Here is a 20,546-nt window from a genome sequence, read left to right on the forward strand (position 1 = left end):
ATAGGTCCAACTGGGTCAGAAACACACGTGGACAGACGGGTTGTAAACAGACCGACTAATTATTTGGAAGAGAAAGCGAAAGCAAACGGTAAAATTACAAACCAAACAGTTGTAAACGTCCATCACAGACTACATACCGCCTTCCTGGTTCAACTTTGAGATACCATTCATGCCGTAGCCGTACGCACTCACACTTTTTAGCAAGATCAGCGATTTATTTGGTGCGTATAATGCTACATGAACTGATCGTGTTACCCAAATTCTTTGAAATTACTTTGAAATTCAGTTTTTCGCTATAACCCTTGTACCCTGTTTAAAATAGGTCTTGTATCCAGTTTGTAAATATATTATCAGGGTCTAATAATCAGGTCTAAAGACAAGGACTGAGAAAGATGCCGGTGGATGATGCATGCAATAATTATGTAGGTTATAAATAACTTATTCAGAACAGCTTTGTCGTGATAATGAGATAAACAGATATTTGCTTAAACATATTAACTTATTCTTCGATGTTTGCTCAACAAGTGCGCAACAACATCTGTACATATTCCTGGCACTGTCCCCTGATCTGATTATAGAGAGCTGAAGTCTTCCTGTATTTCCCAGGTTCCAAAAGCCTCCTTTACACGGCATATATATATTTTTATTCTACTCTTTCTACAAAGCTGAAACCCAATAGTTGTCTCCTTTGTCCACATTCACCATAAATGTCTCTGCTGTTATACTTCCTGCTAACATCGGAGCAACGTGTCATTTCAACAAAAGATAAAACAACAATTATTTTGTTAACATTCAACAAGGACAGCTTCCCGTGAGTCTTAGACGTGGGCTCGCCATCAACATATCAAGGCAAGTTGTTGAATGCTAACAAAAGAAATACTAGCCTGAAAGTAGGGCAGATCTTGGGCTCTCCAGGCCAATACACGCACATGTGCTTTTGCACATACACATTGACACACACAGGCACAATCACGCAAGCACACACATTAATCACCCCCGCTTGTATTCCCACTGCTAAACTACCCTCCTCGGCCCATTGTGCCGGATCTATCAAACCCAAAACAAAAGACACTTGTTTTGATTTGTTTTCAGAAAAGGCCAGCTTCAAACTACCATTAAATGTGCTGAAGCACCCCGAGGACGCCCCGAGATCCAATGTGTGACACCGAGCCAAAGCTGTCAAATTTTTTCAAGCAAACTCGCAGCCAAAAGAACAGCATTAATAAGACAACATAAAAGGAAATTAGAAGAAGAAAAAAAATATACAGCGTGTCACCAAAAAACTGAACAAAGCTGTAAAGCTGTAGTTGAAAGAGTGTTTTCTGGGACTGGTGCTCGGCTCACTGGCACACTGGCAAATGTATAAGGTTACAAGGCCAAAGCCAGTGGAAGTGGTCTCATATGATACACTTTTGGCCAGAACTTCAAACTCCTTTTTTTACACCCAAGGCTTGAATCATATGATCGCAAATCAATGCTGACTTTTGTTTGGGGACTTTTGAAAGCCTTACGTAAAATGTACTGGCTGTATAACATATAAAAAACTTAACATATGTCCCAACTGTTGCATGTGCAACCATGCATCTCAACAGGTCAGGGCAAATTCTATCAGAAATCATGTTTTCTACATTGATAGAGACTGATTAAAAGAATTAACAGGCCCTTTTATTCGATTTTCTTTCTGCACATGCTTTGTGAACATTTATGAAATAATGCAACAATTATTGAGAACATAGACTGTAAATATGGAGTCTTGAAGCTAGAGATTAAGACCATAACCTCATGTTTACAATGTTTACGAGATAATAAATCAAGTGAGATGTAGGATCATTTTCTCGTAGACTTCCATGTAATTGGATTTACTTTTGCAACCAGAGGAGTCGCCCCCTGATGGCGAGAAGCAAAGAATACAATTATTAGGAATGGTATTAGGAAATCATATCTAGGCGACCTTATCGTTGAACTCAGCTGTTTAAATCCATTGGGAGTTTAGAGAATCATCACGCCACTGGAATCCATGAGAAGGTCACCATCACATTAGCTTGTTGACAAGTAAGAAGGTTACGAAAACTATCGTTCTAAGTCACACGGGAGCTGTGCCAAATACTTTCGTAATCATATTAGGAATAAAAATATACAACATGACTTTCTGATAAGGCTGCATCTGCTGATTAATCAACATACTGGGCGTTTTTCATGTTGAGGCAATGGAATACAGATACATTTTTTGAAAAGAGATAAAAACATTCTTCGTGTTCCATCACTCATGATGACAGACTTGACTGTCTGCAGGACTGAATTCGAAGGATTGCGCCCAGAACCGTTAATAGCACCGCTACATCCCTCTGTCGGTTGCCCGACGCCCGTCTTTAGACCACGATCTGCAGCACAAATATTTGTGTATGTGTGTGTGTATGTATGTATGTGTGAGAGAAAGTGTGTATGTCGCTGTGTGCAATTGCGTACTTGGGTTGGTTTATTCATAGACACCTTTACCCACTTAGTATCACATTTGTCAATGTCAGCCCCGATCCTAATCCCTCCTCTTGTCAACACTTCATTAGTAACCCCGGCAACACATGGGTACACACACAAGCGCGCGCACACACACACACAGCAGTTGCACAGCAGTTTCCAGCATTATTACCGCAACGGCCTTTTTTTTTTATCAAGTGACACTTTTTTGGAGTTGACATGTGTTGATGGGAAAACTGCTGACACAGAACAACAACAGCTCGCTGCAGCTAATCAAACTGATGGGTGTGGATTCATAAACAAAACAAAAATAACAAACTTGGATGGTGTCAGATTGTACATCTTGAGTTGATTTTAAGTTGATTTTAATTAATTTACAGCGAACAAATGAAGGGAGCAAAGTCGGTGCATCGACAGGGGAATTTTACCAGATGCAATCAGTGGAAATTATGTTTTAATTACCTGCTTACAACATTTTTACTTGTGGAAACATGGTTACACAGCACGGAATCATTTAGAATGATAAATAGCATTACATGTAAGAGGAAAACTTGAGCTGTCGCTAGCATAGCATCAAATCTTGCATAATATCCGCTGACTGAGGTGGGTAAGATCCAGTAACACTGTGTGAATGTGACCATTCAATGTTTAAAGCCTTCCACACACGGATGCTATTTAGTGTTTATAATAAATGATTTCAGAAATTCAACTTATTCACATCTGAATATACTTTTAAATATGTTTTATTTATTTTATTGGTTTATGTAACAGTAGAATCCTGAACAATTAAAACCACACCACAATCACAAAGTTGCTCTATAAGGTAATAATATGTCAAATGTTGTGTTTACAGTTTGATCTGCTGCCCCCAAGTGGCTCAAAAAAACAAACTAATGCAGCTTTAAGGGATAAGGCTGGTTTAATTGTTGACACACTGACCGAAAGCAACAATGAAACGATCCTACTGGCAACTATTGTGTGCATAGCTAAAGCCTGATATAACTTATTCCTCAGCAAATGCTCCAGGTGGCATGTTTCTTAATTACAATGAGAACGAGCACTTTAATTTGACTCACATAAACTGTCCTGCTGCCATAAATACCTACTAGCACACCAAATGTGTATTAATCCACAGCTAAAAATAGTTCCCGACACGTGAACTTTTTACTTCAGTTTGACGAACATTTGCAGAAAACTTAAGTGCCCGGCTCTTTCAGGACATAAACAGAAAAGAAAAAGAAAGCGTTGTTGCTTTTGGTCATGAGATAAGTTGACAACAGGAAAAATTGAGCAATGCCAAGTGTTTATATGCTAGTGTAAATTAAAAAAAGAACACAAAGCCTCCAAATATAGGCACTTCTTTCCAAATCCTTTTTGTTCAGGAGAACTGAACCCTGTCATACGATGAGGATGTGCTGTGCTAGAGAAACGCTGCTGCCGTGGGCATCGCTCGGAGCTCCTCGTGGAACTGGTTACAGTTGGGATCCCCTCTGACTTTAGGCGTTTCTGGGATCTGGACCCCTGTTAAGGGGTTAACGCACCAGCACTCTCCCCGCTGGCCGTGGTTGGACATGTTGCACTGGAAAGAGAAAAACACAAAACTAGACGAGTTGGAAAACACTGGAAAAACAGAGGGAGGGGCAAAGATGCACAGTAGGAAGTAGGGGGGGTGCGTTAATGAAGCATGGCGTGTGGTGGCTTGAGATGTGTGTGTGTGTGTTGTGGATCTTCTGGTGGCTGGGGGCCATTGGATGAGAGTGAGGGCCATGGCTCGGGTGGGACAACACTCACCCAATAACAGCCCATCCTCAGGTCATGCCCCCTACTCACAAGCAACATCCCATCCGCAGCCACACATGCCACCACAGACACACACACGCACACACACACATACACAGCGGCATGCCAGTAGACCCACCCGCCACCTCCCCCCCGCCTCCTCCGCACAGACCCCCCCTCTACTCAGAAATGGGGTCGTAATTGAAGTGGACACAGTTTACGCCGCGCACGCGGGGCGGCCGCGGAGGGGACGGCCAAAAGAATGAAGAGCCGGGGGTAAAGAAAAGACTTTCCATTTTCTTCCTTCGATGAGAAAGAACAAAAAAAGTGACAGTTACAGTAATTACCCCGCGACAAGGAGGGACAACTCCAAAAGGGAGCCGAGTGTTGAGGAGGTACAGTGTTCCTCCCTGGGAACCGAGGGACTCCCGTCCGAAACAATGCTGTTGTTTGTGACCAGTGATGAAAATTGGCTGAGTGGTTGAAAGCCCTGCTTTAGGAAAACGGTGGCGCCTATTCAAATCTTCTTTTCTGCTCTACTATCCCCCCGTAAGAAAACACTGGATATGTGACCTTGTTTGTCCTCCTCTGTCCGATTTCTATGGATGAGCAGAATTCAAATTCAAGCCCCCGCGGTCGGAAGCACGGTTCGTTCCTCGGGCTTAACAAAAGTCTTCCCATGAAGTAAGCCAAACAAGTTTTATTGCCTTGTAACCTTGAGCTCAGAAGCTGTTGCCTCATTCGTGATGACAACATCTCCACACGCATTTGTGTGTGTGTGTGCGCGCGTGTGAGTGTGTGTGTGTGTGTCTAAAACCAGAGTGTTAGGAAGAGGAGGGTGTGTTTGAGTTATAAAAAAAGAGGGGGGAAAGGGGGAAGTTGTATGGAGAGTGGTGGCAGGTGGGAGTTAGGGGGGAGATTATATTTTTTTTCCAGAGTGATTTTGCCAGGCTGATACAAGAGAGTTGTGTGTGTGCATGTATGTGTGTGTGTGTGTGTGTGTGTGTGTGTGTGTGTGTGTGTGTGTGTGTGTGTGTGTGTGTGTGTGAGTCAGAGTATGAAAGAGAAGAGAGGGGAAATCCAAGGGAGAATTAAACAAAATCATACAGTATGTGTGTGGGTGTGTGAGTGTGTGTGTACGTGTGTGTGTGTGTGTGTGTGTGTGTGTGTGTGTGTGCGTGTGCGTGTGTGTGTGTGTGTGTGTGTGTGTGTGTCTGTCTGAGGGATTAGGTAAAAGGGGGAAAAGCAACAAATGGAGAAAAATCGGTGATGAATTTAACCCGAACTAAAGCGCGTTGGCACACATGCTGATCCCGACAGAAGCCTTTTCCATCCTCGGAGTCCGTTGTCACATAACCACCAGCAGGATGTGAAACCCGATGACTCCCTTCTGTCCGCGATCACCATGAAACCACACGTCACCGGTGAATCCCACGGAGCAGAAAACTGCTGCTGCACTGCTCTCTATGGGCCGAAAATCTCAAACATGTCGCAACCTTGCTAAAGAACTGAATGAAAGGTGTCACGGCAGGTGTTTTTGTTTTTTTTATCTTTGACAGTGGGAAGAGAAACACCTGCCTTGACACCTGATTAAGGCGTGGCCAGTATTGTGACATTCTGGAAAGTTAATACCCGCAGAGAGCAGACGTTTTCCTGCCAGGCATTGGCGTTAATTTGATGTTTGAAACACGATAAGGAAGTTAGCTCACTGAGAGTTGATATGAAATAACCGTCATGTGAACTGACAGATGGAATTCTCAGGTTCCAAATTCAGTCTCTCAGCCAGAGACTCCGTTCACAGGTTTTCAGATGGGGGTGATTTAACTAAATTTCAGCCAGATATTCTGTACCTGTTTTTTTTTTTTTGTTGTTAAAAAAAAAAGGAACATTTCCAAAAGACGAAAGGTCAAAAGAGATGTGAATGAAACATGACATGGAATGCTATCTCTTATGCTATGCTATTATTTTTTGATAAAGTTATTTTTTCTGGTTACCACCTTTGTCAGGGCTTTGTGGTGTAGGTTATTAAACTTTTTGATAATTATCCATAATGATTGAAAAAAAAACATCTTTGGTCACACAGTGCAGCTGTAACTGCATCCAGGTAAAGGTTTCCAGGTTGAAGTCACGTTGTGGTCTTTGATTCTGCATTTCTTGCATCAAGCTACATGTATTCTGCATGGGCCAGACCGTGACCTCTGGACCCTGACCCCTGAACCTTAATCCCTGGACCTTGACCCCTGGACCATTTGATACAAATACAAGAACCGTTCCAAACCCACAACATCCATTCGTTGTTAGGGTAGAGGAAGTATACAAAGTGGCAAAACTACATTAAATACTTTTACCTATCGTCACCAAATATGATCTAGATTTATCTTCATTAAGAGAACACAGCAGACCTAAATGGGCCTGGTCCCCAGGGCAAGAGTTGGTGCTGGGCCCCTGTTAGCACTGTTCCTCCTTTGAAACCAGATAACACACTGGGACTTTCTTCAAGACAAGGCCTCAACATGTGGTAGTAAAGCATGACCTTCAAGCCCTCATCAGCATGGGGCTTTTTGGGACCCCTGGAGTTCTGGGGCCCTCTGGAAGTTGCCTGCTTTGGCACACATTCTCATCAGAATAAGTGTGTAATCAAGTGTACTAAAATAACGTAGAGGGCGATGTGAGGATTGCCGCTCTGAAAATTCCTGGATATATTTCCACAACACCCGACTCCTCTGAATATGAGGTTTGATAATAAGACTTTCATGTAAATCTCCTCCTATAGATCATACAATGCTTGTTATTTACTATAATTGGGGTGTTTTTATTTGATTAAACGTTTTCATATCTTGCTTGGTGAGTCGTGGCAACAGATTTTGAACAATGTGTCTTCGCTCCCGAATAGAAACATTGTTTTTCCATAATGAAGATGCCACGTTCAGTCCAATAGGCGTGTGTTCAGGTAACATCGGTGCTCTGTCCGTGGCTCACCTGTTTGAGGTTGTAGAGTCCATGTCTGTCACAGTTTGGAAATTTGAGCCCGTACAGGTCCTCCAGTGGGCCTCTGTTATCCTCAGAGGTCATTTTGGAGATCTCCTCTAAGACCCTGTTCAGCTCCTGCTGACAGGCGCTCTGAAAAGACGAGCAAATCATTAACGCCAAAACCAATTGTGACAACATTGAAGCACCGGGTGACACAAACTAGAGTTAGTATATGTTTCGTTAAGTTTGAGGTGCAGGAATGTGCTCTATCCAAGGAAAAGAATAAAGAAATGAAGTACTTCTGTGCGCCTTGTAAAAATGTCACAAATACACACATTTATAGCGTAACGCTTTTACGAGGTGCAGTTAGGCGAGCAGAAAGTTCAGCCAGTATTATTGATGTGAGTCTGGTGGAGTGGAACATGAGTGGCTAGACTGCTCAACTCAGCAGGTGGCCACGGGCCACACACGCACACACACACACACACACACACACACACACACACACACACACACACATGCAGACCTGTGCAGACACATGTTCATACACCTACATAAATACAGTGCAGGCTATTCCTGTTGCATGGATGTGCACACACGCTTACCATGTATATATACACACACATATACTTCGTATCTGCATGCACACACACACACACACACACACTTTACTGTAACACACAGAGTGTATCAGGCTGCCAGTGGGATCAAAGGGGTCCAGTCTTATGATTAGTTGGCTGAAGATGAGAGAGAAGGGCAGGAGGAGGCGCAGCCTGCCATGAACCTTATCAGACATCTGAACATATGGATGAAAAGTACTCTCTTTCTTTCTCTCTTTCGGCTCTCTGATTCACACTACGTCTCTCGTTCCTTCTCTCTCTTTCATGATAAAGTCACATAAACCCACAAATCAGTGCATGCACCCTCCAGTTTCACTGCTGCTTCACTGCTTCTCATCTCAAAATAATGATTCCTTCTTTCCACACTGGCAACGCTCGTTCCAAGTGAAAATGCATTGTTTATTTAAGGCTTAAATGTTTTTCTTTGTGTCCCAAAAACAGTGTTTCCTCACTGAGTGGTGGTAAATTTGCTAATATCCGGTCTGACTCGACTTTACAGTGTATTTGTCCTGCAGTGTGGTCAGATCAGTGCTGTGGTGAAACAGAGGGTTGGGCTGTAAGGTTAAACTGTGGCAACTAGCATTGACCAGTCTGCTCACGGCATTATTTCAAGCTTCTCACGCACCATAAAGTATTGTCATTAACAAATACCTTATTATTTAGTCTACAAGGATGGAAGTAATATTGCCTTAATGAGAAGTGACTGGAGAGTGTGTCAAGGCTCAATCAGATTGGATTGAAGGTGGAGTTCATTCAGGACTAGGAGATGTAGTTCCCTGTTCCCCATTAAAAGTAATGGGTGTGGATATCTGGTCTGATTGATAGACTGTATAGTAGAAGTGGATTTAGTCTTTGTGAAGTCACCCATTTGTTTGTTGCCTCAAATTCTGCATGTTGGCCATCGCCATCTTTGACTTTTTGCACCCAGTGAACGTAAGTTGCCATAATTGGAGGAGTGACGTGTGGATCTGAAGAACACAAGTGTTAACAAAGTTAGCTTCCATAATTCAACGTAAACTTTACAACTTAGTAAGCGCAAAAGGTAATTGGTAGCGTGGTAGTGAGGCTACAGTAGCGACCTGTTAATCACAAGGTGGCCACGCCCTAAAGAATACCGTTTGATCGTTCGTCTATTGTACTGTAAATGGGACTATAATTGACAATCGTGCTGTTTTACAGTGTTTACTGAGACAATAAATCAATTGAGAAGTGGACTCATTTTTCAACTTCCATGTCATCGGACCTACTTTTCTATAACGAGGAGTCGCCCCCCTGATGGCCTGTGGAGAGAATGCATTTTAAGGTACTTATGCATTGGCTTCACTTTTAAGAACTGGAGGTGGTTGCCTGGTCTGAGGAGTTATCTCTACAAACAGTGGCCTCCTTGGTGAAAGTCCTGTGTCTGTTTGACCGCAACCTCTTTCCTACACAAACGTCTGCGGACTATAATTAGAAATGTATTTGAGCTACATCATAAATGAACATAATCTAGACAAAATACATTTTTCAGGCTTCATTCAACTTCTTAAAATCGGTGGTGTTCCTCTTTACGGTGTTCTAATTCAATGACAATGTCTCACATTAAAATCTTCATTTACTTTAACTTTTTTTTAATCAGGTGAAAGATTAAGAAAAAAGAACAACAACAACATGAATGTGACGCACAAGAGATGTTTAATTAACTGAAACAAATGTGTAATTATATTCAAGGAATAAAGGTAACAAATGTGTTGACAGTTGACAGCCAGGCATGTTGTGTACAGTACTTGACCTGGACGAAGTGCATTCATGCTTAACACCAGCTGTCTGAAGTTGCTCCCCCTGCCCAGCTGCACCACTCGTTTTACCGCGCTCTCTTTTGTTGCTTCTAATGACCTTGGCAATTGTTTTGTACCCTCACGCTTATGATTTTTTGTTGTATTTTGTTTTGTTTTGCTGCAAGCGAGTGAGTTAAGTGAGGGAGAAAATGAGCAAATGCACATAATTGTTTGCCATGGTGAGACGTATATGGGCCTCCACATGCGTAACCCCCGGGGCCCAAGCTCATTTGCATGAAACAGAAAGAATATGTTTGTCTGCCACCCCATTAAGGCTTTTCCAGGAACTGTTTTTATTTTTTCGCGGAGCTGCGTTGGAGACTGTGAAATGTTGAGTGAGTGTTAAAAGAATGGGGTGGGGGGGTGGGGGTGTAATCTCTAGACTGCATTAAACTGCCAACACACATTCCACTGTGCCGAGCAAAACAACATCACTTTTCATCATGAAGATGCTCATAATCAGCAATTACTTCTGTGAAGACAACTCTTCTGTTAAGGCGACTAATGTTGCATACTTACCTCATATATAATTGGAAATGCATCCATAAACACAAGGAATATATACAGTATTTATGTAAGCTAACTCACAAGGCATTTCCTAAAAAGCATTTTATTTAACTCCTTTATAAGTTGTTATCGACTTTGTTGCATGTTCTTTTCACCTATTGGACACAACACGGACTCTCAGAGTCTTGGGCAACATTTGAATGCATCAACAAATACATTTTCCCATAAAAATGACATGAAAGAGCATGAACACTTGTATTAGTCACATTGCAGGGACACAAATCTGTTCCCACAGTCCCGCTATGAGGACGAATCTGCTCCTCACCGGGTGAGTCATAAAAGTCTTTTTAAGAGTTGAAATGTATGTTTTAGTTTTAAGTGAGGGTTGAATCCGGGAGTTGGGATCAGCCGTGCGGTTGTTAAGATCACGGTTCGGCCAAGGGAATGAATGTGTGTGTGAATGTGCACGTGCGTATGCTTGTTTGAGTGAAAGAGTGCCCAGAGGAGGGCACTACTGTACCAGACAAGGTTGCTCACACAGCTCATTGTTGACCATTTGTCACTGCTTGGTTATGACAGGCACTGGACCATACACAATACTGTAAAACACACTAAATATAGGAGGTGATGCTGCCGTCCTACATTCATGCAACATTGCAGCGGACTAAGTTTTTGTTTTGTGGGAATTTTTCTTCAGTATCTGTAAATGTGCCTTCATGACAAGCAAATAAGGAGTTAAAACATAGAGTCAACTAGGTAAGATGATCAGTTCATGAATGGATTGTGTCAGTTATGTCTTTATTTTTAGAATAAGGGCTGAAAATGTCTGATCCAGTCGATCATGATGTGCGAGGCTGCATTCATTCACATACACTTACTGACTTACAATGTTTTAAATCAGCCCACATGATTGTAAAAAAAAAATAAACAACTATAATCAAAGAAATGGAATTATTGTTACACTTTTGCTAATTTACAGTGATAAGATGTGGAAAGGTTAATCCTGCATTGTCGCTCAAAAAGAGTTGAAGGTTTAGGTCTGACCTGTAGCACTTTCTGGATTTGAGGGTCCTCTAGTTGAGTCACCTTCATCTTGGTTTTGCGCTCATTCAGGTGTTGCTGCCTGGCGGACACCTGCCAAAAGTGAGCGTCTAGGGCAGGTCGTTTGGCGAGCGGATTCTCAGTCCCATGCACCTCTACAACCAAACAAACACACGGACCTACTTAGACATATACAGTTCATCTGCAGCATCTGCACATAATCTCTGCCTGGGCCTTCTTGGAAACAGACTTCACATTCTATTCAAAAAGCTAATTCAACCTTTTTGCTATACTTGCTGTCTGGTTTTAATCACAGTGGAACATTCAATACTTTGGAGGTTCTCAGAAAATGTACTGAGTCACGTCTTTTATCTAGTTAATGGACAGATGTTACACGCAAAATGCTGCTTTCTAAAACACTCACACACATTCATCTTCGTGCATCTATTCTTTAATCACAAACCGCTATTAAAAGCCAACATTTATCTAATAACAGGACCTTTTTGCCGAGTCATCTTAATCCTGGAATTAGAAGACAAAGTCGTTCTGTTTCCTCGAGGCATCCTGTCGTCCCTCATACCTCATGTCACTAATTCTATACTGGACAGTCAGGCGTCGGCTGTAATTACCATGGCGACAGTGTGAACAGTCCCGCTAAGATCTTTTATGTCTCGTGACGCAGTTTGCATGGGGGTCACTGTGAGGTTTTATACCTACATGTGTTCATTATTTCTTGGAGACAAGAGAGACAAAACACAAACAAGCTGACGTGATTCAAAACAGACTTGAAGAATTATGGCAAACGAATACAGAACGCCAGTCCGAAAAAGACTGAGACCTACTCTTTGCCACCAATGACTGTGATTTGTAAAACACAAATACGAGCAGGCTCGAACACTGTATAGACATTTGTCAGCATAGTAATAGTCATCACAGACATAATGATCTGAGATTGTCTGACACATTTCAACAGGAAAGCGGCGACTGAATTAAAGAGCTGAGCTTGACAGTCATATGTGGTGAGTCCAGACTCGAAAAGGAAGCACTTCTGATTAAGGCTTTTCATGCTGAGTAAGGATTTTTTGGATGCCTATTCTAACTGCCAGGGGGCTGTGTGTATGTGTGTGTATGTGTGAGTGTGTGTGTCTGTAATTAGCGCTATAAAAACAGGAGCAGAACTGTGAGGTTGTAAATCACGGCCGAGAGGGAAAGGCCCCCCAGTGGATCTTCAGAGCTCCTTACACATGCTACGGGAACTTCTGAAAAACTCTGATATCTGCCAGGTGTCAAAGTAAGTGTGGCTTATACACTGAAAAAGATATGTGTCTTCACGTTCAGCCTTAACCATTTCTTTTTTTATTATTATTCATTTTTGTCAATTTTACTGATGAGTTGAGAATTTAATTTGCAGTTTGAATATTGTTAAAAAAATAAATATCAGCACTGTTACATCCGTAGACATGAGTTATTTTGGACAGCAGACTTAGGTGATAATATAACCCCCCCCCCCCCCCCCCTAAGGAACAGAAACATTCCCATATTGTACAAGATGCATCATTTCATTTTGTTTCATTTTTTAAGATTTTTTTGAGGCATAGACACCTTTTATTAGAAGTGGACAGATAGGAAACATAGGAGAGAGAGGGGGTGTGACATGCAGCAAAGGACTTCCGGCCGGGATTCGAACCCGGGTTGGCTGCGTATGTGCGTAAATTCGTACATGGCATGCGCTCTAACCACTCCGCCACCTGCGCGCCAAGTGTAACATTTTTGAAGCTGTCGGGTGAAGTTGCAGTTTATATTGATGACATTACTGAAAAAAGAAAACGCCTGTCTTTGCTCACTTGACTTCGTAGGAGCTACAGCATCGAGCGGAGGACTTCATGGTGCAAAACTGATGACCATCTCTTCTTCACTGCAGTCACACCTGGCATACTGGGCTGCTCCGTCATTGTGGGCTGCATCACACATATCAGTGTGTACAGACACGTTCCTCTCTAGATTGGTGAGATGAGCTAGTCCAAGTAGGAGGTGGGTAATGGAAGAATCCCCTATTACCCCTATTTCTCCACATAAACTGACTGGAGCTGTCCACGGTGCTGAAGGAATCACTTGCTTGTTTTTGGGCTCCTCTGCTAACCCCACCCCCCTCAGAGATGTCGTGGTGAGAACAAACAACATCAACATAAACGACAACGGTCTCACAAGCACCTGCTCTCCATCAGAGCAGTGCCCACCTGGAGTGCAGTACCGTCTTACTTCCACCAGGGGTCTGTCCCACAAATATTGGACAGAAGTTTCCTCCTCTTTGGACCAAGAAAGTTTGCTCCAAATGTCATGGAAAGCAATATTTCATGAGAAATATCTCTCCGAGAGGTGGATTGAGCCGACAAACCCAAAAATTGACCTAAGATTATAACATCTCTGTTCCATTCCTTGTATGTTTTCATGTGACTTGAGCCACACAGTTAAATCTTTCCAATCTGATAATCCAATTAGAAAGGCAACACTTGCCCTAGGCAAACAGTTAAAACTGTGTGGCCACAAACAAGACCTTAGTGTTTGAAGAAGTCAAATTACATTCACTACAGTGTGTGAGCGATGGCCAAAAGTCATAAATTCCAACCTCAAGCTGAGCATACAAGCTTAGCTTAGCTCAGATATTCTCAAGCAGTGGAAGAATCTCTCACATGTAGTGAGAGCTTCTGCAGAACACATTAACTTTATTCCAGAGAGCATGATTTAATGATTTAATTTAACTCCATTACTCTGAAAAAAAAAAAGAAAACATGCTGGAAAATTATATAGATTTCCTTTCCCCCCCGTTGTGTGATACTAGGCAGCACACTGGCGCTTATATATCACAAGGTAACACCCAGTGGAGCAGGAATGTTGAAAGATATCTGAGCTGCAACTACAGGCAGGCTGGAAAGGTATAAAATCACAATTCACTTTAAATATTCTGCTGATGTGTTTTATATTGACGCTCATGACAGCATGTTCCAATGAGGATGAAAAACCAAAAACATGTCTTTAGCCAACAGCTGTCATCTAAACACTGTGTTGTTGATTCTGTCTTCAGTGCCATAGAAACTACCTGTCTTGAGCTGTTGGGAGTGTTGGCTTTGGGTATTGCCTTTAAGCAATGCCTCCACGGCCCTCTCATAGCACGGCATGAGTAATGTCTTTCCCGAGTTGCTTAGCATTAATGCATTTGCCCTGTTATTGTATACAGTGATGTCTCGAAAACATAACCGTGCTCCCACAGCCAAGAGATTCGTCCTCACAGTGCTTCAAACCATCGTCGGTGTAAATGGTTCCTCTCAAGGCCTCGGGCCACTTCAAACACTCTACAGCTGGCAAACAGACAAAAAAGCGATTGAATAATGAAGAAGGTTTTTTTTTTTTGCCTCGCCAAAAGATCCCCTTCAAACCTTTTACGGTCAGCTACTTCTTTCAACTCTTGATGTTGCTCCGCGTCCATGTGGCCCTCGTGTGTCATCCAAACCAAATGAAGCTGCCTTTGTAGTTTTAACCCAAAACCGTTGCCAAGTGGCGCTGCTTCAGTGTCTGTCAGACTTAAAAGACAATAAGTGCACTCTCGGGTCAAAGTGGTTTTCTGTTACAAAATGTATGCTTTTTAACCATCAACACAAGTGTTCAGAGTGGAGATTGACACAGGATGTCAAGCAACTGTCCAGGGCTGCAGGGAACCAATATCCTGTTGTCAGTGGTATATTCAGGCCTTTAACTGCACATATCAATATTTCTTTTCTTATAACTTCTTTTCACACAATGGAAAAGTCCCAGTCGTGACAAAAAAAACAAAAAAAAACACAGAGAATTATCGTCCAACAATTTAGCATCTTTCAGCTCATTGTTTTGGTTTTAGAGTAGAGTAGAGTAGAGGGTTTTTATTTCAAACATGTCAAAATGAATACAGAAAGTGTCATACAGAAAACAAAATATTACACAACTAGAAGGCATCAAGATATATGAAAATATATCTATGCCTTTTTTTTACGTGTCTGAAAAGGAGTGGGAAGAAGTATACACTTATTTAATCCTACTGCTTCTCCATGATCCAATCCTCAGTCATACATATATTTTATTATTATCATTATTATTATTTTTTTTAACTTTACTTAACTTAAGTATCTTACAACATACAATAAATCTAATAGATATATATTTTAATTGCTTGCATATTCATTTAATTTGACCAAAAAATATACACGGGTATTGAGATATTTTCTTTTTGGACTAACTTATCATTGTGGGGTAAATATTTGTTTTTGTAAAGTAGTTTGCAACTAAATTTAGTGCTATACAAGTAAAGTTATTATTATTATGTAAATATTTACATATTATCGTCTGAAATCTATTGGAGTGTAAAGTAGCATAAAACACTGCCATTTAAAGTGTAAGTGCTTCATAATTGTCCTTAATTAGAGTACTTACGTAAATGTACCCCTCTTGTTGGGATAGTAAATTCTAGCTCATTAATGTTGTAATCACATTATGCAACGTGTAACTTTCCAACGTGAACTGTTCGGAGGTTAGCACAAAGGAGGGAGGACTTCCTATTAACACCTCGGGGGGAGTTTTCGCGGAATCGCAGGCACCAACACGCAGCTCCCACCCAAAGTGATCTCTTATGTCTTCACCTTTTCCTGTGGCTGTGTGACCTGCAATCTGTGTGCAAACACATCGACATACTGTCGAGTAATTAAAGAGCCGAGAGTGCGAGTGAAGGAGCGTGTCTCAGCAGAGGATCGCCTTCGGGGCAACAAGGGCAGCCATGGACCACCGACTCCAGGAGAAAAATGGGAAAGTGCAAACATGGATTGTGCAGGGCTTTCCTATTGGCTGGGAAAGGGGTCTGTGTAGTTTAGACAGCAAATAACACACACATGCCCTTCTATTAACAGATAGTGCTTTGGAACTGAGAAAAAAAGGCTGTACGGTAACATGTGATTTTTGCAATGACAGTGTGTCTTGCCTCTTATAAACATCCATACGTGGAAACCTGTCAGTGCACATCCAACATTGTCTTCTAGGATTCGAGAAAATGGATCATTCTGAGGAGCTTTGAGGATGTGGATTTGCCGCAAGGAGAAACAGTCACAGGACTGGTCTGTAGATAGACTATGTGCAGAGAAAATACACATATTGATAAAAGTGCCATCATGCACATTTGGACTATTCAAAGTTGCTGTAAAACAGCTACCATTCCATGATTCCTTGGCAACATTGCCTAATCAATATCATTCATTAAAATAAGGCCAGACTTACTGAGCTTGTTAGAAAGTTATTTCCAACTTAAAAGTAATTGAGAGCATATCCATTAGCTCTACGTGGCTCTCAACATGGCAGCTGAGCCGGCAGCTTGCAGCTCAGGGTGGGCGCTACCCTTCCTTACCTCAAGACAACGTTGCAGGCGAGAAGTTACTCCACTATATCCATCTTCACCAAGCAAAAATGTGTTTGCTACTATATTAATGCAATGAATATTGTATGGAGAACCTTTAAGCCTGCTTCCAAAACTTCCCAGTTGACTTGTTTCACATTAAACTGTAGCAAATTCGTGTACTGCTTCGGTTGGTGTTGTGCATGCTGGCTCACTGTCACACTGCTATGGCTTACTGGGACACTTGAAAATCATCATTCAGGTTTTTAGTAAGACCTTCGCATTTCCTGCACTGACAGGTCAGCTGTGGAAAAAGTTTTGTTCTGAGTTTTTGTTGAAAGTTCCTGTTTGTTATAGTGATGTCTTTAATGCCATGCACTCTGGCTGGTTTGCTGGAATGAAACAAGATATACTATTAAAAAGCAATCTGCGTTTCTATTTTGAGGAGCTTCTGTCAGTGATATCAAGTAGAGACCACTGGGGTAGCAGTTAGAGCCCAGTATCCACCCAATCCCAATCTGTCAATGGAAACATTCTATTTCTTTACATACTCGGAAGACTTTGAGGATCCTATGGTCTTGAAATAGAAGCACTGGGTCTCTGCTTACAAGCACATGAAGTTGTGCTGAACAAAGATTACTCAACAGATCTCCCCTGCGATAAAGCACATGTTGACATGTCTAAATCATTTAATGATGCATCCATGTCACTGATGGAGGCCTCACACCTGCCGTGGACTCTTTGTCCGCGTTCATAAAAACGCAGGAAAATATTCTGAGACTGAAGCTCATACGAACACTCATCACTGGAGTGAAACCTTTGTGGACCATGACTGAAAGGACGTTTCCAAGTCGACTCCCATTGCAAAAATAGTTCAAGTGGAAACACTGAAGATGACGTGCCACTTTTTAATATTACACGCTTTTTTGGATTGGAAGAATTCAAAAAACCATGGATTCGAATCATCTGTGTTTCCATTTTCTTCCACCTTTGCAATGTGGAAATTTTGCAAAAGGTACTTTTGCGGCAGAGTGCAGAGGAGTAGGAGAGGTAGAGGCGGTAAATGCCATATTAATGACATCAACGGTGTAAAAGAGCTAAACGATGTCAAAATTGTGAGATAAATTGGGGATATGAAAGGCGCTCTTACCAGGGGAGGAGCGGTTTGAACTATGGACTGTTTACTCAGGCCGTCATGCTGTTTACTTTGGTTTTAGTCCCAGCAGGTGAGAATAAAGAACCATTTGAACTCAGGATCACACTTAATAACCACAACCAAAATCCCTAAAAATTGCAGGTCTCCGTTCTCTTTTCAAGTGAACAGCAGCGAGGTTATTTAGGAGTGAGAACGTAATCCCAACCAACTACGGGAACTGACCCCAAAATGTGCATTTTAATGGGGACAAAGGACACAGATGTTGACATCTGATAGCCGTGCAGTTGCTCATGCTTGAAAAAGCCAAGCATAACACAGCGAAAGGAGGGCAAACCGCAGTCTGATCTGATGCTCATTTTCAGCTTTTCCTTTATGTGTTCTGACTGGTTTGAACACCAGAGACGGTAAATCACAGCGGAGAGTGCAGGCGAGTCCATCACGCGTAGCTAAAGTTACAGGGGCTTGGATTGGGTTTGTTTTCACTACCCTCTCCCAAAGAAACCTCAAAGAGCCTTAAAAACAACTGAAGATTCCTGCAGAAAAATAAATCACCTCCGTTGAGTGTTTTATTGTCTTAAAATATTTAAGTCCAGGTACTACCTCAGAGAGAAGTCCTATGATATTTAAATAGAGGAATGAGAAATTAGGTAGCACCTGTTACCGTGGAGATCTGCCACCTTCCCAACACTGTCCTTAAAGGCTTCAGAGGTGTGACTTCCATATTTGCAGCATGTTACGTGAAGTAAAAAAAAGTTTAAACATTTAAATACATCTATATAATCGCTTCCGCTAAAGTACCATAAAACATGCTATTACATATAAGGCACTCCCAATAGGAGAGCTTTGAGGATGTGTGGGTTACATGTTATGGGTTCGTCGGGGGGGGATTGCGCTCACAGATGTGGGCCTGCCACTACCTGCCAAGCATATCGTCAACATTCCTTTTCAGGAAGCATTGGTGACCTTTTGTCCCCAATAACTGTAATGTGGGAGATTTCTGTGTCCCTGCAGAATTTGGGGATTCTGGGTAGTAATTGTGAGCGAATACGTTGGATGTAGCTGTGGTTTTTCAGACTTTAAAAGGTTCCTGTGGTGAATATGTTGTTCTGGAGTCAGTGTGCAGCTTCTCAGCGAAAACTTTAAGGTAACTGTTTTGACATCATGCACAGGTATGATGACAGGTCAAGACTAGCTGGCTTGGTGATGCTGGCACACATGCAGAACATTAATAAATATGTTGCACTGCCAGGTGAATACTGAAAGGCTTTGAATTAAATTACAGTAATTACTGGCAGTGGACCACTCAATCCATCTCCGAGAAAGGATCATATAGAACCTCTTAGGTGCGGCTGCACTGTTGCATAATAACATTGCATCATGATCCATAAATGAATGGCCCCAAAGCAGGGAACAGGATGTTAGATTCTGCGTAGCCTTTGGGTGTTCATCATTTCATATTAAGATCTGAGCATCTGAAGGACTGAACGCACTGAAACCATAGGGTTTTGAAGTATTCTTTTACACAGCCTCACATGCACCAAAAGCATTGTGATCTTGTGTCTTGTGTCTTTAGCTACTAAATGTCAATCAGCTAAGTTTACAAGCTTTTGGTATAAGCATAGCAGTCTCTAAAATGCTCTATAGAGCTGTAGTCTGGTGTGAGTTCATCACTGAATGTTCCCTTATTTGTTACACTTCACCATTTGATCCATTGTTAATGTAATTACAGTGCAACTTTAATCTTTAACTTCAACCCTTACAACATTTTTTTCTTACCATTTGTATCCAGGTTGTCCAGACTTGTTGTGACATCCAAGTCCACTTTCTGTCCACACCGCCCTAAACCGTGGATGAGCTGTTGGAGCGGTAAGTCGGCCTCTGTGCTCGGGTAGCACCTCAGGCTGCTGGAGCACCGCGGCGTGTAGACCCCGCAGGGCTCCCCCTCCAGCCTGGCGCACAGCGGACAGCAGCCGCAGCCCGGCGCCCTCACTATTTCTGTGCATGTTGCCGTGGAACAAGCAGCTTGGCGCTCCGCGGTGCAGCTCGGGCATCGGAAAGCCAAATCCCCAAGTAAGATCCCAGGCAGGATGAAGTACGCAAAAAGCAACCTGTAAGTAAAAAATACGACCATTCTAACGCTTCCTGGGTTTATTAGTGACTACTGAAAGTCAAAATGAACCTTGGGAGATACAAATATGAGCCTCAGTTCCCCGAAAGTCAACTGTGTGTGGGTAAACATTGTGATGCCAGTGACAGGGTCCTATCTGCTCTCATATTACTGCCTGGAAGGGTTTGTTTTGTTTATACAGGCAAACATAAAAGTTAAAGTACATTGTAAGTCGAATTGGAATCCCCCCGAAAAAAATGTCCATTCGGATCGTGCCAACTTGATCTCACTTACATAGGCTATGTGAATTGACATCGACCTCTTAAGTTAGAGCAGCATTTGTGCACCTTGGCCACCAGTTTGTCTTCCATATGGCATGTGTAGCTTTTTTCCATGCAGCAACTTCCTGCATCAGCCAGGTCAAATTCTTGAAACTCACGAGGGCCCTCTTGAACCAAGAGAAGCCCGGGAGTTTGTGGGGGTCATTGGTGTGATCGTATCTGATCGGCTAAGCCTCCGGCACTGAACTCCATGCCTCCTTCTGTTAGCTCATATATCTGGGTTCATCATCAGTGTGAGGAGGCTCTGGAGGCTGGAAGGTCATATAGCAGATCTGAGCTGGATTTGGCAATCTGGCACACAGTCTGGGCCACTAAAAGCAATA

At 42.2% G+C, this 20,546-nt stretch overlaps 1 protein-coding gene across 3 annotated transcripts; it reads right to left on the reverse strand.

Moving 5' to 3' along the window:
• Positions 1–3,221: 3,221 nt before the first annotated feature.
• igfbp2b (insulin-like growth factor binding protein 2b) lies at positions 3,222–20,193 on the reverse strand. 3 transcript variants are annotated; one of them, XM_084023335.1, is made up of 5 exons: positions 20,177–20,193; positions 19,552–19,883; positions 11,213–11,364; positions 7,234–7,374; positions 3,222–4,054 (listed from the first exon to the last, which is right to left on the reverse strand). In XM_084023335.1, coding segments are annotated over exons 1-5 (786 nt in total). In that variant the 5' UTR covers positions 20,179–20,193; the 3' UTR covers positions 3,222–3,895. The 3 variants fall into 3 exon arrangements, with proteins under 3 accessions (XP_083879461.1, XP_083879460.1, XP_083879459.1); XM_084023334.1 differs by lacking the exon at positions 20,177–20,193 and having other exon boundaries at positions 7,234–7,359; positions 19,552–20,034; XM_084023333.1 differs by lacking the exon at positions 20,177–20,193 and having other exon boundaries at positions 19,552–20,028.
• Positions 20,194–20,546: the final 353 nt, after the last annotated feature.

This window comes from Eutrigla gurnardus, assembly GCF_963514095.1.
Source record: "Eutrigla gurnardus genome assembly, chromosome: 12".
Taxonomy (NCBI): domain Eukaryota; kingdom Metazoa; phylum Chordata; class Actinopteri; order Perciformes; family Triglidae; genus Eutrigla; species Eutrigla gurnardus.

What these genes read in the sequence shown, in the direction of transcription:
- igfbp2b (XM_084023333.1), bottom strand. Translation starts at nt 19,906, where the DNA reads ATGGTCGTATTTTTTACTTACAGGTTGCTTTTTGCGTACTTCATCCTG. An exon ending in AAATCCAGAAAGTGCTACAG is followed by an intron (nt 7,375 to 11,212) that starts GTCAGACCTAAA and finishes TCGTCTTTTCAG; the next exon opens with AGCGCCTGTCAGCAGGAGCT. An exon ending in GACTCTACAACCTCAAACAG is followed by an intron (nt 4,055 to 7,233) that starts GTGAGCCACGGA and finishes TTCTCTTTCCAG; the next exon opens with TGCAACATGTCCAACCACGG.